This window comes from Carettochelys insculpta, chromosome 28 (genome assembly GCF_033958435.1).
Source record: "Carettochelys insculpta isolate YL-2023 chromosome 28, ASM3395843v1, whole genome shotgun sequence".
Classification (NCBI taxonomy): domain Eukaryota; kingdom Metazoa; phylum Chordata; order Testudines; family Carettochelyidae; genus Carettochelys; species Carettochelys insculpta.
In genome coordinates, this window is record NC_134164.1 from 5,342,470 (window position 1) to 5,368,065 (window position 25,596).

Sequence of the window (25,596 nt, forward strand, 5' to 3'; positions counted from 1 at the left end):
CCCGACAGGCCGACCACGCCATCGGGTGGGGCGCTCGCACGGGCTTGTGGGAGTTGTAGTTTCCCCCCGCCCTCCCCCCAACTCGGCGGGGCGGGGCGCCACTGGGCACCAGCCGAGCCCGAGCGCTTGCAGAGCCCGGGCTGAGGTCATCCCCTCGTAGGCCCCTAGGGCTGGAAGGGACCTCAGGAGGCCACGGAGTCCAGCCCCCGCCCAAAGCAGGATCCACCCCAACTAAAATCATCCCAGCCAGGATGGTGGTCGCCCTGGACTCCCCCGGGCTGGCTCGTTGCTCACGGCTTGGCTGGGGCTGCCTGGGTTTTGAAGCGCCCTGGGCCAAATGCGGAAGAGCCACTGGTGTTCAGAGGGCAAACAAGGTGGGGGAAGGGGGCGCGGGCTGCACCCCAGGATTGCATTCTGGACGCCGCGCTGTCGGCCCAAATCAGGCCCCTTCACAAACGATTCCCGTGCACAGCACAGGGATGTTGGCGCTCTGGATGTGCAGGCCAGAAGGACTCCCAAAAAGCATCCTGGCACAGCTAAAGGGAGTGGTTTTGTGTATTGCACTGTCCTGCATTGATCTGTTGCTCTGCAGGAAGCTGCATGCCTGAATCTATCATCCAATTATATAAATACAGAATTGCTGGTGCATCCTTCTGATCCTGTTGTAACAATCAACTGGTAACAGACTAAAGCTGCGTCTACACGTGCACGCTACTTCGAAGTAGCGGCACCAACTTCGACGTTAGGCGGCGAGACGTCGAAGTCGCTAACCTCATGAGGAGATAGGAATAGCGCCCTACTTCGACGTTCAACGTCGAAGTAGGGACCGTGTAGATGATCCGCGTCCCGCAACGTCGAAATTGCTGGGTCCTCCATGGCGGCCATCAGCTGGGGGGTTGAGAGATGCTCTCTCTCCAGCCCCTGTGGGGCTCTATGGTCACCGTGGGCAGCAGCCCTTAGCCCAGGGCTTCTGGCTGCTTCTGCGGCAGCTGGGGATCTATGCTGCAGGCACAGGGTCTGCAACCAGTTGTCAGCTCTGTGTATCTTGTGTTGTTTAGTGCAACTGTGTCTGGGAGGGGCCCTTTAAGGGAGCGGCTGGCTGTTGAGTCCGCCCTGTGACCCTGTCTGCAGCTATGCCTGGCATCCCTATTTTGATGTGTGCTACTTTGACGTGTAGACGTTCCCTCGCTGCGCCTATTTCGATGTTGGGCTGAGCAACGTCGAAGTTGAACATCGACGTTGCCGGCCCTGGAGGACGTGTAGACGTTATTCATCGAAATAGACTATTTCGATGTTGGCCGCACGTGTAGACGTAGCCTAGATGTCCTTTCCTTTGGGGCTGACATAATAGTCCTTTTGTCTTCTTAGTGCCTTTCGTCTGAGACTCTTAAAGTACTTTAGAAATATTAATTAACCCTCCTAATCTGCTCTGGAGTATCGACCGTATTCCAGGTGGTTGCACTGTAATAATGGGTGCCTTGGACAGGTTTGTAATAAATTGCATCTCTCCCTATATGCACCATCCTTGAACCTGTCAGTAGGGTCCTACCAAATTCATGGTCCCTTTTGGTCAATTTCATGGTTATGGGATTTTTTTTTTTAAATGGTAAATTTCATGAGTTCATATAGTTAAATCTCAGATTTTATGGTGTCATAATTTTAGAGGTCCTGACCCAAAAAGGAGTTGTGTAGCGGTTACAAGTTTATTGAGGTGACAGCTGTGTTACTTATCAGAGAGGTAGCCGTGTTAGTCTGTCGCTTCAAGAACAAGAAGTTGTCTTGTGGCACCTTATAGACTAACAGATATTTTGGAGCATGAGCTTTTGTGGGCAAAGACCCACTTCATCAGATGCATGAGTGGGGGGGTGGTTTCAGAGGGGTATTTAAAGAGTGGGGTCCCAGTAGGAGGGAGGGCCAGAGCTGACAAGGTCTATTCACCAACGTGGAAATGGCCCAGTATCAACAGTACTTAACAGTAACAGCTGTGTTACTGCTACCCTTCTGTGCCGCTGGTCGCAACAGCATTGCCTTCAGAGTTGGGCAGCTGAGCAGCAGCAGCTGCTGGACAGGAATGGAGCTCTGAAGGCAGAGCTACCACCATCAGAAGCACAGAAGTAAGTATGGTGTGGGATGGTGTTGCCACTCCTTACTTCTGCACTATTGCCTGCGGAGCTGGGCCATTAGCCAGCAGCCACCGCCCACTGGCCACCTAGCTCTGAATGCTGCAGTACACAATTAAGGGTGACATAGGAATGCTATTACACCCTCCTGTACTTCTGCACTGCTGCTGGCAGGGTGCTGCCTTCAGAGCAGGGCACCTTGTCAGCATTATAACCACCACCCTCCAGTTGCCAAGCTCTGAAGGCAGAGTAGAAATAAGGATGTCGATAACATAACCCTCCTAAAATAACCTCGTGATCCCCTGCATCTCCCTTTTGGGTCAGAACCCTCAATTTGAGAAATGCTGGACTCTCTTGTGAAATCTGGCCTTGGGAGTGCTTCCACCACAGACGATTCAGATTTCACAGGAGGACGCCATATTTTGATGACCTCTTGAGGCCCCTTCCAGTTCTAGAGTTCTGTGATTCACAGTCTGTGACTCATTTTGCATGGGTGTGAAACTGGTAGGGCCCTACCTAACAGCCTGCCACACCTCCCTATCATACCATGCTGTCAGGCACACTGTCCACTCCTTCCACTCTCCAGGGTCCTCTCCATCTTGGCAGAATCCCAAGCCACATACTTCTCCCACACAGCCTATTGGTACTAATCTGCCAGCAAGTAAAGCCTAATTTTATCTGTACTAGTAGAAGGAAAACAGTAATTGTGGGAGAACTTTGGGACTGAACCCCATCACCTGGGCCTCGTGTGGTTTAACTGTCATTTCATAATGATCACCTGTATTTTGTACTTACAGGCGCTTTTTATACAAAGAGGGACAGGTAATTTAGGGTATCATTTATAGATGGGAACCCCAACTGAGGAGCAGAGAGGCGAAGTGACGGGACCCACAATACCTGACAGTCAGGAAGAGTATCCTGCAGTTCTGACCCCTGGACCTATGCTCAGTTAACAGCTGGTTCACTTTTAGACCAATAGCCAATAGCAGCCAGCAGGCCTTCTCTGCTTACCAGAAATCATCACTGTCCATTGTTTTTTGCTGATATTTCCAACCTGGCTGTGACTAAAGCAAATACTTGGTATTCTTGTGTTATTTCTGACTCTCTAGAACTTTGTCATTCCATAGCACCATGCACCAGAGGTCATGATCCTGCAGTGTGTTCTAGACAGACACAGGGGTCTGCCTTCTGTCCATGAGTTACGAACACACATGAAGCTTTCTTCACACAAGTCAGTGACAAAGCTGTGAACATCCTAGTGCCCTTCTCTAAACATAAGAAGCTGTTCTCTCTTTGAGTTTATCACTATACCTGGTAAATGTGCTGCCAAGAGAAATTAGTTACCAAAGAATTACCATTGGCTATCCCCAATTTGCTCTCTTTCCTCTCTGGAGCACAGGGTTTGCCACCCTGAATCTGTACTTTGGTCTATCGTGTGTGGTATTCCCACCCCATGGTCACTCCACCAATGTACAAGTGGTGTCTCATGTTACCAAGTTTATGCAAAACGGTACATGAGATGAGTTTACGTCTGGAGTCTGAGATGGGATTGGCACATACAACTGCAAATATTGACCAGGAAGTTCTCTCGCCCTTTTCAAAACCCAGCCCCGGGTCTTGACTTTTACTAAGTGAATACATCAAATGTTACAGACCCTTGATTAACTGCTGTGATCAGGATCCTGCATGGGCTGGATTCTCTGATTCCAAGTATCCTTTTCTGAATACTCTAGACAACTTCCACCCCCAGGGTGAATCAGCAGGGCTGGGAGAAATGTCCGAGACCATAAACATAGCACGCTTTGATACAGAGCGTAAGGGAGATAAAGAATCTCTCTGTCACCACTTCTCTTTCAGGAGTTAGAGAGACAGTCAAGATGACATCTCACCACCAGAAGACTGTCAATCCAGACTGAAACAACAGGAAGTCCTGTGGCACCTTATAGACTAACAGATATTTTGGAGCATAAGCTTTCATGGGCAAAGACCCGCTTTGCCAGATGCATGAGTTTGAAGATACAGACTAACATGGCTACCTCTTAGATACCTGAAACCAGGCTGACTAACCCCACCTAGACATCAAAGTCAGGGCCAGCCTGCCCAGTCCCCTTGCATTATTCACTACCTCCTGGGAAGACCAGGCAGAAGAACCAGTTTGGCATGTCAGCAGTGACTGCGTGAATCCTTTACGTAATCACTTGCTGTGACTTGGCTGCAAGCGGAACCTGCTCCAGGCTCCCCTGCTGTTCTTCCAGGGCGACGTGTCCAGCAAAGAATTTGGAAACATCCAGTCAGGGGAACAAAGCCAAACAAGATGACTGATTCCACATGCTCAACAGCTCAGACTTGGTGGCTCAGGGTAAAGGGATGAACAAGGCCAAAGGCAAGCAGCAGACTGTACATCATGGCTAGAATGGCCCCAAAGAGACTGATGTGAGGTCTCGCCTTGGGAACGCATATTAATGTGGCCTGGTATTTTCCTCTCCTCTCCTCTCCTTCAAAGCAATAAGCAGCTCCCACCCTGGTCAGAATCTCTGCTCTTATCACTGCCTGCTTATGCTCCTCTTAAGTTTTTTTTCTGCCCTCTCTCCTTGCTTGCTTCATCCACTGGTGACTCTGTGCCACCTTTCCCACAGGCTTGCCCCCCCGAACAGCCTCCTAAGAGAAATGAAATGCGTGTCTTGCCTGCAACTCACAGCTGAAAAACCCAACAGATCTGCAAGGCCTCTAACACGAGTATTGCCTCCCGTTCATCCTCTGTGCTGGGGTGGATTGCATGTCCAGTCACAAACACACTGGAGCAAGGGCTCTGCTGTTGGGCTGTTTTAGTTACATTTGGGCTCTTATTCCGAGGGTGTAAGTTTTCTGGGATGGGGAATAACTGTCACAAGGTATAATCCTAAAAAACTGGCACAAAGCGACCCTGAGCCCCTGACTTGGGGGTCATACATATTACTGGAAAACAAGTGGTAAATAACTGCTCTAAAGGGCTGTGCAAAGCGATGAGGCAATAGTTGGCCTCTTACCTGGACTGGCAAACAGGACAGGCACTTCCAAGGTCAGACGGGGTAATTGTTTCTGGCTGCTCTGCAGCCTTTCTTTGGGCTCCTGTTTGCAAGGGCCTTCCCTGCTCCAGGCTGTACATTGCATACCTCTGACAGTTACAGGAGTGGGTCAGAAAGTCATGCTACATAGCCCTCCTTGGCAAAGAAAGGACACTAAAGAAACCCTACAGAGGTCAGACTGACCTTACACCCCCTCCTCCTCCCACTTAGAAATAGGTGTGTAAGTGGAGGGGCAGACCTCATCCAACAGGCAAGGATCTCTGTGAGGAACTAGGCCAAGTGCACAATTTTACCCGTATGTGGTCCCAGATAACCACTGGCAGAGTCTATCACAGGCACAGGGTTCGTGGATCTGGAGGGGAACAAGGATAGTTAGCCAGGGGGGCTGGAAACCATGACTTGTAGGTTAGTATTTGTGTTACAGCATCCTGGCTGCACGGAGCAGACAGCTCTGGGGGATGTGAGCAGAATGGAGTACAACTTGTGGTTGGGAAAGGGGCAAGGTGTGGCGGGAGGGGGCAGGGCTAGGAGTGCTGGGGACAAGGTGGAGGGCTGGCAGGGGATCAGGCACCAGGCAATGGGGAGCTGGGGGGGCTAATGGGAGCAGGGAAGAGGAGGGTGCAGGGGAGGCTGACAGGGGACAATGCACCAGGCACTGGGGCGGCAGGGCAATGAGGGACCTGAGGGGCTGGTAGGGATAAAATACCAGGAAGTAGGGAGCTGGCAGAGGATAAGGCACCAGGCAAGGGGGGCAGGGCAGTGGAGTTTTGGGGGGCCTGATGGGGCAAATCACCAGGCAGTGGGGGGCTGGCAGGGCAGTGCGGGAGCAGAGGGGCTGGCAGGGGGTAAAGCACCAGGCAGTGGGGGGGGCTGGCAGGGCAGTGGGGGAGCAGAGGGTAAGGCACCAGGCAGTGGGGGAGCAGAGGGACTGGCAGAGGGTAAAGCACCAGGCAGTGGGGGGCTGGCAGGGCAGTGGGGGAGCAGAGGGGCTGGCAGGGGGTAAAGCACCAGGCAGTGGGGGGCTGGCAGGGCAGTGGGGGAGCAGAGGGGCTGGCAGGGGGTAAAGCACCAGGCAGTGGGGGGGGGGGCTGGCAGGGGGTAAGGCACCAGGCAGTGGGGGAGCAGAGGGACTGGCAGAGGGTAAAGCACCAGGCAGTGGGGGGCTGGCAGGGCAGTGGGGGAGCAGAGGGGCTGGCGGGGGGTAAAGCACCAGGCAGTGGGGGAGCAGAGGGGCTGGCAGGGGGTAAAGCACCAGGCAGTGGGGGGCTGGCAGGGCAGTGGGGGAGCAGAGGGGCTGGCGGGGGGTAAAGCACCAGGTAGTGGGGGGCTGGCAGGGCAGTGGGGGAGCAGAGGGGCTGGCGGGGGGTAAAGCACCAGGCAGTGGGAATCCCGCAGGGCTGGCAACGCTCGCGCAAAGAAGGGGCTGAGGAGGGCCGGAAGCCGCAGGACGGGTCACGCGCGACGCGCCCTTCTCCCTCCCCGGGGGGTGTGGCCGGGCCCGCCCCGGAAGTCCGGAGGCGGCGGCGGTTGCTAGGCAGCGGGTTGCCAGGCAGCAGCGGCGGCGGCGGGCCGGGGCGATGGGGGACGCGGAGGGCGAGGGGCTGAGCGGGACCTTCCCCAGCCTCATGGCCGAGGGGGCGCTGCTGAGCCGGCGGGGCGAGCACGGCAAGGCGCTGGCCTGCTTCACCAACGTGAGTGTGCAACGCACACCCCCCCCCCCGCCTCTGCGGGGCTGGGGCACGTTGGGTGTGGGGCACAGTGAAGGAGGGGACGGGACACACCCTGACACAGGTGTGGGGCACGAGGGCACGACGTGCCCATGGCAGGAGTGTGGGGCACAGGTGCCTGGGGACGTGACACACCCGCGATGGGGGGTGTGGGGCACATGGGGAAGGGACAGAGCACGCCCATGACGGGGTGAGGTGGACAGAGGCGAGGGGCTGCCACACCCCCTGCAGGGCTGTGAACTCAGGGATGAGGGGCTGGTGACACGTCCTGGTGGGGGCGCGGCGGGCAGGGAGGAGAGGACCCGAGGACCCAGCCCGGGGGATGAGCGGATGCGGTAAGAGGAGACGGCGCGTGTGGGAAGGTGACACGGCGAGGGGCAGCAGCAAGGACTGTGGCGACAGAGCTTGAACAGAAGCAGTGATAAGGCAAGGGGTGGTATCATCCCACTGTCTGCATCTCAGTGTTCCTCATTGCCTTGGAGTCTGCGCTCCACCCAGGCTCGGGACCAGAACCCCAAACCACCAACCCTGCAACTGACCTCCCGCTGTGATCCGAATGGCAAAGGCAGAGCAATTTAGTGAGGGCAAAGTAATTTCTTCATTTCCCTAAGGTGCGTGGGCCAGAAGTTGGAGCAGGGCCCCGAGTGCTAGGATTCCTGGGTTTTATTTTTGCCTCTTCTACTGATTCTTTCAAGGCTCGTGCCTCGGCTATCACCGTAAGGGTGATACAGTCCCGCTCCCCTGCAGAGGGTTGTGAGACTTTATTCACGGATGCTTGGGAATTGCTTTGAGATCCTTGCCTGGAGGGCATCGCAAACGTATCGAGGGTTCTATCAAATTTAGATATTGGTGGGGCGGGTGCTGAATGGCCACTGGCTCTGTAACGGATGCTTCTTTGTTTTTGCACCCAAGGCACTGCAGCTGCAAGCAGGGAATAAGCACTGCCTGGTCGCCCGCTCTATGTGCTACCTGAAACTTGGGGACACGGAAAATTCCCTGAGAGATGCAGAAGCCTCTCTTCAAAATGACAAAACTTTCTCCAAGGTAAATAGCATTCAGAGATGAGGGACTGGTATGTAGTTAGACCTGGCCTTCACTGAGTGGGGCACCAGCATACCTCTACATTACAAAAACAAAACGACCCCCCCATCCCAGAAAAAAAACATCAGCCATGCAGCAGGGCACTTTTCAGCCTGTGTCTATGGACTTGTGATCAAAGGGTCTGCATTACTTTGCTAAAGATAGCTTTCCTGCTCCAGCTGGAATTAGGGCTCCAAGACCACCCCCACTTGACTGGGGTTTAGAGCCCAAATTTGAATCCTTTTGAGTACCACCTAGGCTCTGGGACTTGCTGCTCTTTCTTCTGTTTGCAGCATAGACACGCCTCAAGAAGCCAAAGGGGAGCAGTAGGTTGTTAGTTTCCTCTTCCCACTCTTTGTTCTGCTCCCGAACATGAGCTCAGAGCTGCTGGTGAGTGGCTGAATCTGCCCTTGTGTTGATTGTGCTCAGGAGAGTGGTGTGTCCAGAGAACTATTCTTCTGTCCAGTTGAAAAGCCCCTGTCCCACAGGAAGACTCAAGTTTCAACTGATATTCACTGGACACACTCATGCTATTCAAGCATCTTGTAAACAGCTGTCAGTATTTACAGTTTAACAGTGACAGGGGCCTGATCTGGGACCCCTTCCCTCATGGTGACACTGAGGAGGTGAAGGTAACTCACCACAGTAATGATTGCTGGATTGGGCTTTATCTTTTGCACAGATGAGATGACACAGTGCTTTCCTCACTGCTATGGGAGCTGTTCTACATTTTGCCTTCAGACTGTTTGTCTACTTTGTTACAGGGACTTTACCAAAAGGCTGAGACCCTGTACACCATGGGCGACTTTGAATTTGCCTTAGTCTATTACTACCGAGGGCACAAACTCCGTCCAGAGCTACAGAAATTCAGGCTAGGAATTCAGAAAGCTCAAGAAGCGATTGACAACTCTGTTGGAAGTAAGACGTTACAGTTTATTGCCAATGCAAGCAAATCCCAAAGCAGGCAATTCAGTAGCTGCTGACATATACTGTGTTAGTTTCTCATGTGCTCAGAGAATAAGAGGGCATTGCACAGCAAAATCTGTCTGCCTCCTGAGTCCCGTGCATAACTGCTCTTCTCAGCTGAGGTCAGGGAATACCCAGTAGGGACCAATCTTTATTACTGGACAAGTGTTTATTTGTTATCGTAACTAATGACTCCCCGGTAATACAGATGCACATGTAGCCCTATCTCCAACGATCCATGCGGTCATGACCTCTTACTTGATTATTGCAACTTATATCTAGGATCAAAATTTGAAAATATTCCAGCTAGTACAAAAAACAGAAGCCCATTTGCTTAGCACCCCGCTGCTCTTCTCTCTGCACTGGCTCCCCACTAATTTCAGACTCCATTTCAAGGTCTCTGTCATGTTGTTCAAACCTTTTGTGTGAAATTCATCTCAGCTTCCTGAAACCACATCTCCCTCTGTGACCCTGACCTCCCATGACAGCTGATCTGCATGGGGGCAGTGAAACTGTCAGCCAGAAGGGAAATGGAGCACTTTCACAGGCTCTAGACTTAAACTCGAACTCAATCTGGAAATAAGCAAAAGTGATCTTAGGCCTTGCTGGGTTCAGAGCTAGTTATAAAACTCATTTCTTCCACTTCACTGTCTCTCAGAAATGTATTCACGAGCATACAGCGTACACTCAGTCATGGAAAGACAGCCTGTCCACCCACAGACACGCATGACACAGTTATGGACACACACACACAGAGACCCAGACAGCAACTTTCAGACACAACATCTTCACTTACCCACACAGGACACACATACATGGACTGATGGCAACCCCCTCTTCCCCAGCACACACACAGACACAGGCTGGTGGTACAGGGACCATCTACTCACAGAAACAGACAGACATGCTAAGGGAGAAAAGCAAAATACTCCTGTTATTTTATCTGTATTTACATGTCACTATCGCAATGGAGCCTATGATCACCTAGCTGGGTAGTCTGTGAAATTGTTCTTTGAATTAATGTTAATTTCCACCACCCCCCAGCTTGTCTAGAGCGTCTTGTCCTGAGTCTCTCACCTGAGGAGAGTCATTAGAAAAAGCATGTCTGAACCTTCTTTTCCCTTGGCTTGGCCAAAGCAGAGAGCTACCTTCCCACCGTGTGTGTGTTGCCAGCACAGTTGAGATCCACCGTGTGAGTCAGAGACGGGTGCTTTGCTCTAAATATTGACAAGTGTGATTCAGAAAGATCTCTGGGCTAGTGCAGTTCCCGGTGCCCCACTCTGGTTCTGTCCCTTCTCCCTGTTTAATTGGCCAGTTGTCTCTTGTCTTAGATTATAAATTCTTTTGGGCGGGGACTGTCTTTTGTTGTGTTTGTACGATGCCTAACACCACAGGACTCGGATTCAAGGTTGTAGCCCCTACATGTTACCACAGGGGCCTCAATAATATTAATTAATAATAGATACAGCCAATCCATTTCTCTGAGCTGCTGTTCCTCCTTTTAGACTGAGGAGAGTGATATAGAACTTACCACATATTTCAAATGCAATAAAAATTGCACAGCTTTATTTCCAACCAGGTCTAGCATGTTCACATCCATGCTATACTCTAGGGTCTGGCTGCTGCCATTCTTGAACGCTTACAAGTATATTCTCTCTCTTGGCAGGTCCTTCCTCAATTAAACTGGAGAATAAAGGGGACCTCTGCTTTTTAAGCAGACAGGCAGAGGTATGGTGTGAAAAACTCTCTCCTGGGAAGTTCATTAGTGATATCAAAGTGCAAAACGCATCCTGGTGAATCGGCACACTCAGGGGAAAAAGTGGCTGTGACTTGCTGCTGCCACATCAGTAGATCTGATGGTGACAGCACAGTATGCCATTCATGTGTGGCAGACAGTTCTGCCTTCTTGATGTTTTGTGTGGCTCTGTTAGCGAGAGCATCAGCTCAGGAGAAGCTGAATGCCTTGTCTGGAGCCCTTCCACCAGCAAAACTCCCACTGCTTTCAAACAGGCTGTTACACAGGAAAGACATCACATTAACAGCCATCTGTGTTTGTGCCTAGCTATAGGCCCAAAGTTACACTGGCCTTCTCACATGAGCCCTTTCCATCCATGTCAGTGGGGAGACCGGATGCCCACAATCAGTCTGTAGCACCTACATTGGTCTGACTTGCCCTTTGAGATTGTACTTTTCAGAAGTGGCCACTGATCTTGGTTGGCTCAATTTTGGGTGCCCGTTTTCAGACCTGTAGAAGAGCTAAATACCCACAGCTCCACGAGAGCTGTGAGTGCTCAGCTTTGCCAAAAATCAGGGCTCAAAGGCTTGATTTTCTGAAGGTCCTGCAGACTTTCTTGACTCCTTTTGGAGCTGTGGCTCCCATTGCTCGGCAGCTCTGAAAACCAGGGCCAACATGTCTAAAGCTGGGAATCCAGAGGCTTCCATTATCACTTCGAAACATGGGGCTGAATGTGCTTAAGAGAAATAAATCACTTTAATCTGTAGACCCATCTCAGGATGTATTTATGCTGAGCGTGTTTGGAACCTGGATTAGGATTTGGGATGGGTGGGCCTGGGGTGATCTTCCCCCCAATGCCCTTTTTCACACGACAGAGGGCTGCATGCCCCATCCCTGCAAGCTGCATGTGCTGAATCTAAAACTGGCCCGATGGAACCATTCAAGAGCAGTACAAAACATTACCTCCCAGACGTGGTAGAACGCCTGCTTTTATAAAGCTGCTGTGCTAGGAAGGGCTTGAGTAGGCGTGCTAGATCCCCGAACTTTAATCCTCACTAGATCAACAGGCCAGTCTTGCACCTGAGTCATTTCCTTCATGAGTAAGAAATCTGGAAAGCAGTGAAATTGGCTTCTGAAAGCCACCCCTTTTTTGCTTGTGTCTGTACCCCTCTCCTCTGCGTCCTTCTGTTTTGGTCTGTGGCAGAGCAAAAAAGCGAAGCAGAAACTTCAGATCAAAGCCCCCCAAAAGGATCAAAAGCGGCAGAGTAAAGTGGGGCCCAGCAGGAATGAAAAGACTGAACGGCAGCTTCTTGGAGAGCTGTATGCTGACAAGGCCTACCTGGAGAAGCTGCTCAAGGATGAAGGTCTTTATAGTAGTTCACTAAATGTGACATGTTGTTCCTCTTGGTTCAATCAAACCCATTTTTCCCCCTTCATTCCAGTGGTGGGCAACTTATGGCCTGCGGGCTACATGAGGGTCATGGGGGCTGTATGTGCTGCCCAGGAGGAATTGCCTACGTTCCGGGTTTCAGATTCTGCTGGGTTTCGTCTGCACAGTTTTTCTTCCCATTGGTGCTACTAAAAAGTAACATATGAAGTGAGGGTACATGAAGTGAGGCGTGTACTAATTGCACACAACATTGATAGTGAGAACCGTGTGCTCCCTCAGCATCCAATCAAAATGCTGCCACAGTTTAATCAGCACATTCTGCAAATTCTAAGTATGGCAGCACAGTTAGAAAAACTACCCTATCCTAGAAGACTCTCTTGGCTATGACAAACTTGTGGCCCACTGAAATAAGGTTGATCCTCTCATATAGCCCACTCACTAGCATAGGCTGCCCATCATTGCTTTGTTCTGTTATTCCTATGACCACATATGAAAGGACGTTTTGCCCTTTGTGTAGCACATAGTGTTTGCCAGAGTTCCAAACCTACACATTACTTGATCTGGATTTGGACAAGTTATTCACATTTCCAGGATCAGTATTTGTAACAATGTCTAAACAAGTCTAAATAACAAACTTTATTCTTCCTTCTTAGTCAAATAACTAAGGAGTGAGCAGTTCAGTTATCCATTAATACCAGCCCAAAACATTCAAAATGAAAAGCAAAAATGATATTCTTTTAAGTACAAGTGTCCTAGTTCTTGATTAAATAAGCTAGTGTTTGAATTAAGTGAAAGGTTCCAGTAATTGAGTTTTGCTGGTAATGCTGGATGACTCAAGATATGCGATTCAGAAAAGGACCAGATTTCTGAGCTGGGCAGAAAATTAATCCCTTTTTAATTAGTTTTCTTGAGAAATATTTCCCCAGGAATGCTGGGGAGGTTGAGGATTTAGTCGCTTGTTGCCTTCTGTTATGGTACCTGTCTTCATAACTTACTTGGCCCCATCCTGCCTTTTAAGGTCAGGTCTGCACTAGGAAGTAAAATAGACTTCAGATATGCAAATCCAACCATGGAAACTGCGTAGTTGGAACTGATGTATCTAAAATAGATTTTTGCCACCATCTACACAAGGGGAGGTCCTCCATGCAACTGCCAAGAACATTGGGGTCAGTGGTGTCACCATGACCATGAATTTAGCGCATTCCCCCTGGTCTTGTCAAATCAAACTCCAGAAGATCAACCACCCGCATGTTGACCTTTCCCCGAGTGTAGATGTACCCGAAGACTCTAAAAGTTCTCACAGTATTCCATGGGGACAATCCATGGAATCAGAATGCCTACATTTCCTTATGGTGCCATCTATCCTGTACGTGGGTCTTCTCGCAAAGATTGTTTCTCACCTTGTGCCGAGGCCCAGTTAGACAGATCTGCAGATCGCCAAGCTCCACAACCAATAGTGCTCTTAGGATCTGTCCTGGGCTGTTTCACCATGGAAGACGAGGACTGAAGAGGCCTTGGAGTCAGACCTGCCGCCCCCTCATACTCTCAGAGGTTAGGCAGGGTTAGGAGGGTTTGGTGAGGTGGTCGGGGAAGCCTGCCCTGTCACTTCCCACGTCACCACTTGGTCTGGTGCTAACACCAGAAATGTTCCCATCCTGCCATTCCTTGGATTGTGGGTCACTGCTCAGAGCCCTGAATACTCTCTCCTGGTTCTGCCTTTCACTGATTTCCAGACTTGATCAAAAGCAGCACGAAAAAGGGGATGATGGTGGAGGACCTGATCTTGGATGGCATTAACTACCTGGACACCCGCACTGAGTTCTGGCAGCAGCAGAAGCCCATCTATGCCCGTGTGAGAGACCGCAAACTCATGCAGCAGAGATGGATCCCAGAGAGAAAGCGAAAGCCGTCCGAAGTTGCCAGATACATCCTGAAAAGCATGGAAGATATTGATATGTGTAAGTGTCCCACGTCGAAGCACCAAGAGTGATGTGATTGGTGTACAGTAGGGTCTCAAGATTAGCACACATAATGTTCATGAATTCAATTATTTATTCATGAGCCACCACTTCCCATGGGTCTCTGGGGCATGGAGTGCTGGCAGCCGCCGCTTCCCCAGGGCAAGGGGAGGGAGCACCGGCAGCTGCCGCTTCCCTGGGGCAAGGGAGGGACCACCAACAGCTGCCACTTCCCCCAAGGCTCTGGAAGGGGACCACCAGCAGCCGCCGCTTCCCCCAGGGCTCCAGGCAGGGACCGCCAGCAGCCGCCGCTCCCCCTGGGGCTCCCGACAGGGACCGTTGGCAGTCGCCACTTCCCCCAGGGCTCCAGGCAGGGACCGCTGGCAGCCGCCGCTTCCCCTGGGGCTCCAGACAGGAGCGCCAGCAGCCGCTGCTTCCCCTGGGGCCCCAGGCAGGAGCACTGGCAGCCACCGCTTCCCCAGGGATCCTGAGCAGGCTGCCATATTTGCGGAATTCAGCATTCATGAGGGTTCTCAACACAGAACCCTCACGAATGTTGAGACCCTCCTGGACATTATTCACAGTGGGCAGCGTGGCAGATCACAGGCAGCATGCTACAAGCGCTGGGTGGAAGGCAAATATACAGGGAGCTGGGTCAGTGCCTTTTTGTTCTTCACCTAGGCTCACAGATTGCAGCTCAGCCCCCAAAGCAGGCAGCTAGGGCTTGTTAAGAATCAGTCTGCAGCAAAAAGGCGAATCAGATACCTGCTGCCAGTTAAGACCTCGTGGCTTGCTAGAAAAGGATTTTCCCCAGGCAGAAGGGGGAAGGAAATAAGGAGCAGACCAGGAAGAGAGGCTGGAGGACTGGGGTTTTGGAAGAAAGAAGCAGCTCAGCCAGATACAGGGGGAAAGTGCTAGAGAGAAGTGTCCCAGGGAAAGGCTGCTGTGTTTGGGACGGGGAAAAGCTCCACAGTGGCCTCCCATCTATTGTGCCTGGGCTTGAGCCCAGAGTAGTGGGTGGGGCCTGCACTTCCCCCACCCTTCCCATGGAGTGCTGTCCTATCCTAGTGGAAGGACAGGGGCATCTACATCTTCCGAAGGGGGCTTGCTCCCCCCTTGTGACTTGCCTTTGATGAGAATAATTGCTAAATGGAGACCCTTGCCTTTGAAAGGACCCAAGGCACTGGAAGGTCCAGCACAAGTCTCTGAGGCACACAGTGAAATACGCCATGAAGCACAAAACCCCTAGGGGACCAACAAGGGGCTTGTCACAGCAGCTATAGACCAGATCAGCTGGAGCACTGCACTCAGAGGAGTGTTATTTCCCAGCAGCAGCAGGTTTAGACATGCGTTCTGCCTTTCCCAAGGCAATACCTTCATACAGAATTTAACACACTGGTTTATCTTCCAGCTTCTCTGGTACTTGATGCATCCCAGAGCACCATACAGAGCAGTGCTCTGGACACTAGAACTCTGGAGGCAATTGCAGGGTGCTCAGCCAATTCCCCATCCTGCCTGGGACGCTGGAATGTGTTTTACTAGAGAGAAGCCAGGTCACTGAGGAGCTTCTCTCCCTGAGAGCTTGTCTGCACTAGGTTGTGTTCTTTTTTTTCCAAGAAACACCCCCCGTTTTTTTTCAGAAAAAAACCCTTGCATGCACACTGCAAAGCTCGTTATTGTGGAATAACAGGGAATTTAACCCAAAATAGTAACTCCACCAAAACGAACAACTTTCACAACCCCCTTGCCCCACCCCCTTTTCAATTTCGAAACTGACTCAGTGCATGCTAAGCAGAGGTAATGACGACTTAATTAGCTTCCAGGGAGGCAACCCATCATTGCTCTTATTTTGAAATTGGGCTTTCTAGTGTTAATACTCAAGTTCGAAATGCTCTTGCAGCGTAAACGTTCTTTTCAGAAATAACTTATTTCAATGCTAGAACACAGAAATAAGTTATTTCTGAAAAAACCCTGCATGTAGGCATAGCCTTATTTGAACAGCAACAAGGACAGAGAGGGTTACAAGGATGAAGAGTCTGAAGAGGAGGAGAGAGGGAGCCTCCATTTCTTTCTCACTGTACTCTTTGTAACTCATAAGAACACCTCAGACATCATTGACACATCATCAGACTATGGGTTTCCTTTTCTGTTGTCCAATGTGGTGGGTTTTCATTTGCACCTGTGCAATGTGAGTATAAAATGGTACCAAATCAGACTCACATTGGTGGCAGGATTTTACGTCCACTTTGCACAGGTGTAAGTGACTTCCTGAGGACACAGTGGAGAATCAGGCCCCAGGTCTCCTCCCCTATCCCCTGTGCCCCCTGCCATAGTGCTGAGCAATCCTCTTTCTGTGCTTCTAGTGCTGACTAGTGGCTGCCCTGAAGGAAGCTGTAAGAAAGCTGAGCAGGTGCTAAAAACAATTCAAGGCTGGTCTGAGGAAGAACTTCCCAACAAGAGTGAATTGATTGGAAACCTTTACAGCTGCATTGGAAACGCTCAGATCGAGATGGGGCAGATGGGGGAAGCACTGCAGAGTCACACGATGGATCTGGAGATCGCAAGGGAAAAGTGAGTGCTCAAAAGCGCCCAGTGTTAACTCGGGAGGGGTGAGGAAAGGATGCAATATGCGGCAGTCTGCGCGACCTCTGTTCAGATGGTAAGGGCACACTGCCCAACGGAAGGGGAGTTGGACTTTCTCAAAATAATGCTTTGAATTTCTATAGCATGCTCTTCAGGGGTGCTTATGGCACTAGAAACAATGGTTACCTGCCCCTCATGGCAGGGCTCCCTCTATTTTTTTTCCATTAATGTGTGGAATAAATTTTGTTATGTGCACCAAGGTATATGCATAGAAACACATGCCTCCAGCTCTGCTAATCAGCTGGGTGGCACCTGAAACACTCCAGCATGGCCACCCAAGCTCTCAGATTACAAGGAACGCTGCCTCACAGTATCCACTGACTCAGCATCATCATTTTACAAACAGGGAGGTTAAGGCAGAACAATGCCCCAGGACACAAACCAAATCCCTGCTTGCACCCGGAGCTCTTAGTTCTGTGTTTCCTTCTGCCTCCTGACGAGGCAATGCTTTCTCATACGAAAACGTTATCGTTGGACTTCTTTGTAGGTTTCCTGGCTGGAGAAATCATTTTAATTTGGGTCATGACATCGGTACCCAGTAGGTTCAGCCACCCACTCATGCAGAAAATGTCTGCCGACTCTCTCAGGCGGAGTAGAATGGGCTTTATGTAGTCCTCTTCTCATGGAGTTTTGCAACGCGTTTCATAAAGCAAGGGGGTGCCTGTTGGGCTGGTTTGTTTTTTCTGCCAATGCAATGATTAGTCAGGGAGGAAACACCCTCTAGTGGCTAAAGGCATGAGAAGATCTGGACTGAGATCAGCCCTGCAGCCTAGAGCCCAAATCAGGTGCCATGGACAAGCACAGATTTGTTTTTGCTTTAGAGACATACCCTTAGTCGCTCCCTGCCTCAGTTTCCTCAGTTGTAAGTTGAAGATGGTAAAACTGGTTAGTATCAGAGGAGGGGAATGAGTGTTAGGTCAGCAACATTCATAAAAGCACCATTAGCACTGACCAATAGCTTTCACAGAACTCTGGATAACAGAGCCCGGTTACTGTGCAAATACAGACCAGGACACTCGAATTCTTCTCTTCAACTCTTTAAAAAAGCTGCTCTGTTTCTTTAAGAGCCACTTGAGACATGGCACCTGTCTTAGTGCAATTTTAAACGTGCCCTATCAATGTAATCTAGTTACCGGCACAGAAAAGTAAGTTACAAGTACTTTGAAGCCCTACCAATGGTATTTCCAAATACAAAATGCTTTTGTCTTCCACATTGCTTTGTGAAATTCTACACCACTGACTGACTATAGAGGAACGGGGGATGTGACCACACACAAATAATGTGTTATCAAATGCCCAAAAAAACCCCAATACAAACAACAGTGGATAAAGCAGAACCATTTCCCTCCCACGTATCTCTTTGACCTATAGCGATCTTATAACAGGAGTTGGTAAAGAGTATTTCAAACTGGCTGTGTTGTTTTAATGCTGTCTGACATTGTTATGTGAGCACACTTTGAAGCTGTGAATATCAAAAGAGAATACAGAGAGACCTCAAGCAAATGGAGGATATTTCAGGGGCAAGACTCTTAAGGCCTTTTTCTTTCACTTCAACACAGTGATCTGCCTGATGCCATCTCCAGAGCCCTGGACAACATTGGCAGGGTTTATGCCAGAATTGGCAAATTCCAGCAAGCTATTGACACGTACGTAAAATTCATAACAAAAGGTAAGAGCGGGTTTTAAATTAAAACACAGTTTGGTTGGTTACTTTATTTCATTACGTTGTCAGCAAGGGACATTGCTCACAGTGGTTGTGATGTGGACACTGAACTGGACAGTGCATTTCATACACGCCAGCTAACGAATCATAACTTACTGTAACAGAACTACCTAACCAATCAGACCCCACCACCTTAGTTGCTTTATACTCAGCAAAATTAATTATACAGCAGACAGAAACAATTACAAACCATACACAGATCACACAGAGAAACAGCAGGAGAGTGAGGACCATCATCACAGAATGAGGAATCCATAACCTCAGCTATTTATAAGTTGTTTCTTGCCAGACACAATGCTGTTAACTTAGTTTTCTCTACCCATTTGAGATCTGTTTCTTTATCTGGTGACAGTGGGTGCCATTAGGACACGAGGGGTTAGAAAGGCTCCCCAAAAAATAATTTGGGGGTAATGGCACACTGTTGGATCAATTCAGTAGTGTCCAAGCAATAGTTCTACTATAACAGAACACCTGGCGGGCTTTCACCGGAAACCCCATCACACTCTAAGTTGCCATTAATGCCTGGGTACTCTAACGCTATGATGGGAAACTGTACAGGACAAAACCCCCCACAATATATTTATTGACTGCATTAAACTCACACAGAAACAAGAAGTCAATACGCTTAAAGTTCTGGTGTTTTTTCAAAAATGTGGGTTATTGAAAGGAAATTTGTGTGAGTAACAGCCACTGAATGGTCATTGGATGGTCATAGTTTCCAGTGGAAAGTATTGGTCTTGCCTTGATTCAAACCCATAGCACAGAGTAAATAACTTTGGAACCCAATCCCCAGAGTCTTCCAGGCTTACTCTCTTCGCAAACACTTAAGAGGCCTCAGCAGAATACACTTTGGTAATCTTCGTATCTGGAACCCATTCAGGGGTTTAAAAAGCCAAGGAGCCAATACTGCACTGAACCTCGGGCAGGAGAAGTAACTTTTGTTTCCCCTGTAAAGGTGGGAAGAGAAGATCCCACTGGCAAAAACCAGTCTGGAGAAGACGTGGTTGTTCCATGAAATTGGCCGATGTTACCTAGAGCTTGATGAAGCAACAGAGGCCCAGGACTATGGAGAAAAATCCCTCCAGTCAGCAGAGGAGGATGGTGATGTTGAGTGGCAACTCAATGCTAGTGTGCTGGTTGCCCAAGCACAAGGTAAAGACATGGTAGCACAGTTTGCTTTAAAGATTGCAGACACTTAATCTGTGCAACAGTTTTATTAAAACTATCCTGTGCCTTACAAACAACCCCACAAAGGCTCACTGAGCAAGTCTATAGGACAGGCTCAGTGGTCTAACATAGTAGTTTTCTTTCCTTTTAGTCCTGTATTAAAATGCGTCCTTGTTTGTCTGTCACAGTGAAACTCGAAGACTTCCAATCTGCAGTTATGAACTTTGAAAAAGCTCTTGAGAAGGCAAAACTCCTTCATAATGATGCAGCTCAGCAGGCAATCATCAGCGTAAGTGATTTGTTGCCATCAAGAGAAGAGTTTTAGTGCAGTGTGCATGAACTACCGATGTCTGTTGTTCTCAGCTTGTGGTCTGTGGGTCCAGGGACCCAGAGAAAGGAGAGAAAGCCAGCAAGAAGCTGAGGGATTAGGTAATGAAATGTCTCACAAGAGGAACAGGGCACTGTCAGGATGCTCCCCAAAATAAAATAAGTAAAACTTCCTGAGTTTGAAAAATTGGGCTGTACGCAAGCTAATGCAGTTCAGTAATATGGCATAAAATCATGGATCAGTTGGAGTCAATGACAGAACTTCTACTGCCTTCAGTGTGGCCAAGAGTCAGTTCTGTCTTCCATGTTATCAGAGGGGTAGCTGTGTTAGTCTGCATCCGCGAAAACAAAGAGAAGTCCTGTGGTACCTTACGGACTCACGGATTTCTTTGAAGCATAAGCTTTTGTGGGCAAAGACCCACTTAATTAGATGCATTCTGTCTTCCATTGGACCCGGATGCATGCCAGCAAGTTCATGGCCAACAACTGGCATACGAGGCTGAATGTTTCGCCCCCACTTCTGGCCTTGCCAACATTTCTGGGAGCAGAGAGGAGCTACTCTCAAAGACCTCTTTTACAGGGGCCATGGAGGCACATCAGGGGAATTGGCTATGGGTTGTGAGGCTTGAATTGCATAGTATGAGACAGATGCTTCCTGACCTAGCAATGGTCTGCACCAAGATGTACCCCTCCAGGTTACTCCTAATCTCATTGAAGTACATCACGCAGGGCTGATCTGTTTCGGACCACAGAACAGTGCTTCTGAAATGGGAGCGTGTGCCTTTCTCGGGGTCCCTTAAGCACGTTTCCAAGCCCAGGGGAACCATCTCCACTGACAGTGGGAGAGACAGTGCTAGCTGTGTGGCTTGGATCATCCCTCCTCTGCTAGGAGGAGGGGAGGATCTGAGCAGAAATGTGCCAAGCAGTATATGAGTTGGAGTAATGCAGTCACAATGGAAAGAGGCTCACCACTGCAGGTAGCTTTATAGAAGCCAGGAAAGAGGGGAATGGGAGAAACTTTAGAACAGGCCTTACATGTGACTACGTCTATATCTGACACTAATTATTCTTGTCAACTTCAGGCCCTTGATGATGCAAACAAAGGCTTCATCCAAGAGTTGAAAGCAGAACAAAGGGCGGAGAGAAATGAATCTTTACAAGGTATTCATTCAGCCGGGAATCAGTGTGTCAAACTAAATACAAAGTTCTGCATATCCCCTTTTCTTCTGCCTCACCACAGGACACATGGAGGAGTAGCTACCTCTCTAATCCAGCATCTGGCAACGTCCGTAATCTGGCATGGGTTTAGTTAGCCACACAACCACATCTAATAACATGGTCTAAAACAAAAGCTGTCCCCCAACACATTCCAGCAGCAACCTGAATGTGTTTTGCCAGATTACTTTCCCAACAGATGTCTGGGTAATTAGCTCCCCATTAGTTTTTGATATTTCTGTTGTTTGTTCAGAAAATGCCTCTTTCACCACCACCACCACCTATGGATTTAGCAGCTTATATAGCAGCCTGTTATTGAAGTATTACCCTTGGTTTTCCCCCCACTTTTATCTTCAACCAGAGACTTTCAGCTGCTCTGCTTCTCACCTCCTTTTGGACCTCAAAACAATTGTATACATTCTCAATACACAATGCAATGCCTCCTCTGTTTTTCAACTGCCTGCCCTTCCTGAGCCCCTGCAAATATTCCAGTCCTGAGATCTAGCCAAGCAAGTCACTGTGATGCCAGTTGAGTCACAATTTAGCTTATGGGTCATACATCCACTTTTCAGTTTCCTCTCCCTGTTCCTTGCATTTGTGTATAGACGTACAAAACCACACCATGGCTCTGAACACTGGCTTTGCCTTTCATCCCTCTGGTTCCAATCCCCAGCTGGTGTAAATCAGCATCTCTCTGACTTCTATGGAGTGACGCTCAATTACCCCAGCTGAGGATCTGGCCCCAGTAGTGTCATTTATAAACAAAACATTTTCCAAAGCACAAAATGGCAAATTCTCCAGTGCCTCGACATCTAAATGCGCAACTACAAAATGTGATTGTACGTAATGCTGGGTATGACATGCAGGAAAGAGGAGGGAAAACTCATCTGGCTTTTGGAGTCCACCTGAAATAAACTGTATGCAGTTTCCCATCACCACCTAAATAACTCCATTCCCTGGGAGCAGCCACAGCAGGACAACAGACCTAATTTGGTTATAATAAACACTACATCTTCTCCCCACCTGCACTCAACCCAGGGCACTGGGGCTGCCCCCCCTCTCCAGCTAGTTCACACTCACACGCTGTGGGGGTAGCCAGGGCAGGGTGACCTGCTGTGGGTTGGATCTAACTAAGCAGGTGGCTGGAGGTTCACACCCCACTATAAAAGTTAAGATAATGGAGAAGACCTCAGTAGAGGACTGGGATTTTCGTGGATTATGTATTTAAGTGCTGTCTCATTTTTGAGCAGTAGGGGGCAGCATTTCCTAAATTTCCCTGTCACTGCTTGCAGAAGGTGAGAGTCCACTCAAGCTCCCAGTGGCTTTAGAAGATAATACATAGGTCACTTTGTTAGCAAAGTCTACTCCTGTGGCGAGGGCGTGGGCTGCATGGCAGAAAGCACAGGTCCTGGTTCTCCACTTGTTGATGTGAATCGGGAGTAACGCTGTGCGCTGATGTGAAACTAGTCTACCATCTAAGGGCTGGCAGGGATAGAGAGTGAGGAGGATATAAAGGTACTGGTGAGATTACATTTGCTGAGGGAGCCCCAGGAGTGAGAGAGGCACTAGTAAGAAAGAAGAGTAGCAACCGAAGAGTGACACTAGCAAGAGAAAGAAGAGAGCCATAGGGGGCCTCACTGAGAGCACAGGATCGCCACAGGTCCCTTTGGGGGAGAAGCAGATATGTAATAGCACAGGAGAGAATATACTAAGAATGGATCCTCAACAGTGAATGTATTTGAAATGTTATAGCAGTGAAATATTTCATCCTGGGTCTGTTATACATTATACCCTGAAAGTTTGGATCCCATTATTTATACACTAAAATCTATCTGGCACACATAAACTGGGGAGGATCACAGTAACAGAGAGAGAGCCGTGCTAGCCCGTATACTAGCAAAACAAAAAAGCAGTCCAGTAGCAGTCTTTAAAGTGCTGCTGGACCGCTTTTTTGTTTGAAAAGAATCATGGAAAACTAGAACTGGAAGGGATCTCAAGAGGTCCTCAAGTCCTGTCCCCTGCACTCACAGCAGGACCAGGCGCCATTTTAGATCATCCCTAACAAATACTTATCTAACCTGCTCTTAAGTAGCTCCAATGGTGGAGATTCCACAATCTCCTTAAACAATTTATTCCAGTGCTTAACAGGCCCTGGCAAGAAATTTTTCTTAATGTCCAACCTAAACCACCTGTGCTGCAATCTAAACCCATCGTTTCTTGTCCTACGCTTAGAGGTTAAGGAGAATAATTTTTCTCCCTCCTCCTTTTAACATCCTTTTACGTACTTGAAAACTGTATTGTCCTCTCTCAGTCTTCTCTTTTCCAAGGGAAACAAACCCAGTTCTTTCAATTGTGCCTCATAGCTCATGCTTTCTAGACCTTCAATCATTTTGATTGCTTTTCTCTGGACCTTCTAAAATTTCTCCACATCTTTCTTGAAATGTGGTGCCTAGAACTGGAAACAATACTCCAGTTGAGGCCTAATCAGTGCAGATTAGGTAGTTAATACAGATGTGATAGATCCTCAATCAATACACAACAGGAGTTCCTGCTCCTGCCTGTGGATCATACATAGCCCCAGGGTCTAAGGTTGTTAGTTAATAAAATATAAGTATAGAAGGGATATAGTATTACAGTAGCCAGTACATATATGACTCTTGTACAACCACATGGATCAGAAGCCATAAGAATAAATATTCCAGTATTAGGAGAGGTATGACAATTTAATATTTAAATCTTACCATCATTCCTAGAGTGCTGTCTGGTCTGACAGCCAGCTTTCCCACATAGCTCTGTGGAGCATATGTACTCTTCAGAATTAGGCATGGATACCTGGGGTGGTGTCAGGGACAGGTATGCCATGAAGAGGCAGCTAGTTTGCTATACATCTTTCTGTGCTGAATGTACCTCTCCTGAACTGGCAAAGCAAGGAAACTCCAAATGCCCCTTGAGCCCAACTACGCTCTTTCCCCAGCAGCATCCTTCCCCCAGCACCCACTGATTAAACAGTTACCCTCTTTTTGTGCAGACATGATTTCCAAACAGCTGCAATTTGCCAGCTCTGACCTGCGACTTAAGCCCTTACTCCTGTGAAGAATTTAACCTGTTGAGATGAAAAAAGGACGTTTAAAAAAAACCTGCATTGATATTTTTTTCCCAGATTACGATTACAATGACGAATACAATGGAGAGGAAGCAGATGACCAAAAGGAAAGAGAAGAAAACAAACAAAAGGAGATAGAAAAGGAAGAGAATGAGAGAAATGAAAGAGAAGAGGAAGAGACGGAGGGAGAAAAAGGGGAAGATTATGCAGAGCCTCATCAAGGTTTGCCAGAATAAAGAGGCAGCATCCCCTCCAGCAAACCACTTGTTAGGGTTAAAGTTCCTGAGGGTTGCTGACTTTGCAAACTAGTTAGTGTGTAATTGGCCCCTATTTAGCCTGGACATGGAACGAGCCCTTGCAGAGTGGGGGCTAACCTTGCTCTTTGCTGTTCCTTTGACATACTTCTTTTTGAACCCCCAATCCCTCAGTTCAAGGCAGTGTGGGGTCTTAACAGTGGGAAGAGTTCTGTAAGGCTTGGGCTACACTAAGGAGTTAAGTTGATTGCAGGTACGCAATTCTAGCTATGGCAATTGCGTAGCTGGAATTGACTTTTCTGTAATCGATTTACCGGGCCATCCACACAGAGGGAGGTGGACAGGAGTTTCTGCTATCGACCTCCCTTACTCCTCTCATCAAGGAGTACAGATGGTGACTGCCAACCTCGGTTCGATTTTGCGCGTCTCCACTAGGTGTGTGAAATCGGACTCAGGGCCCAATGCTGCCTCTTCTGTGGAAGGACAAACATCCCATCCACTCCTGGGGCGCACTCTTCATGCACTAGGAGCGCCGCATTGGGCTCTTCTTGCAAGTATATTCCATCCAACGGGACAGTTGCACGCATGGCAAGTTGGGTAACGTGACTGCAGGACGCAATGCTGGACCTCCCATGCAGCTGACGCATGGGCCCACACCTCCAGGCCACATCCAGCACTGACTGGATCCCACAGGCTGTGAAATTCAGCTGGGGTTGGCCAATAACACGAGTGGTCTAAATAAACTGTGTGGCCAAGTGTATGTGACTTGTAAATAAATGATGCCAACAGTGATGGGTGCAGCTTGCCTCCTTGAGGGTGTGCCCTATCGTGACTAACAGCCAAAGCCAGCAGCTGGAGGGGGAGGGGGCGGAAGTCCCCCCCCCCCGCCGTGTCTTCTCAGTGGGAGCTGGGGCAGTGCGATTGCAGATCCAGGCACAGTGCTGCGCCTTTAAGAGTAGTCGGGGTGTGCGCAATCAGACAAGCCAGGTGCTGCCGCCTTATGTCTCAGTTGTTTGACACAGGCTTATGTTCTCAAAGACAGTTAAAGCGGAAGCTGTTCAGGCTGCAGACAAACAAACCAGAACATCACCCACGATAACTGTGTGCCTGACATTGCTGGGAG

General features: G+C 49.1%; 1 protein-coding gene across 2 annotated transcripts; it reads left to right on the forward strand.

Moving 5' to 3' along the window:
- Positions 1-6,762: 6,762 nt before the first annotated feature.
- ODAD4 (outer dynein arm docking complex subunit 4) lies at positions 6,763-25,253 on the forward strand. Of its 2 annotated transcripts, none has more exons than XM_074979012.1 (12): positions 6,763-6,876; positions 7,825-7,956; positions 8,757-8,910; positions 10,625-10,686; positions 11,898-12,057; positions 13,817-14,041; positions 16,405-16,612; positions 18,244-18,330; positions 19,363-19,559; positions 19,763-19,863; positions 20,984-21,062; positions 24,277-25,253. In XM_074979012.1, exons 1-12 carry the CDS (start codon positions 6,763-6,765, stop codon positions 24,453-24,455), a joined length of 1,698 nt encoding a protein of 565 aa, XP_074835113.1. In that variant the 3' UTR covers positions 24,456-25,253. The 2 variants fall into 2 exon arrangements, with proteins under 2 accessions (XP_074835113.1, XP_074835114.1); XM_074979013.1 differs by lacking the exon at positions 6,763-6,876 and adding an exon at positions 7,394-7,523.
- The last annotated feature ends 343 nt before the right edge of the window (positions 25,254-25,596 follow it).

What these genes read in the sequence shown, in the direction of transcription:
- ODAD4 (XM_074979012.1), top strand. Translation starts at nt 6,763, where the DNA reads ATGGGGGACGCGGAGGGCGAGGGGCTGAGCGGGACCTTCCCCAGCCTC. An exon ending in CATGGAAGATATTGATATGT is followed by an intron (nt 14,042 to 16,404) that starts GTAAGTGTCCCA and finishes CTGTGCTTCTAG; the next exon opens with TGCTGACTAGTGGCTGCCCT. An exon ending in GCTGGTTGCCCAAGCACAAG is followed by an intron (nt 19,560 to 19,762) that starts GTAAAGACATGG and finishes TGTCTGTCACAG; the next exon opens with TGAAACTCGAAGACTTCCAA.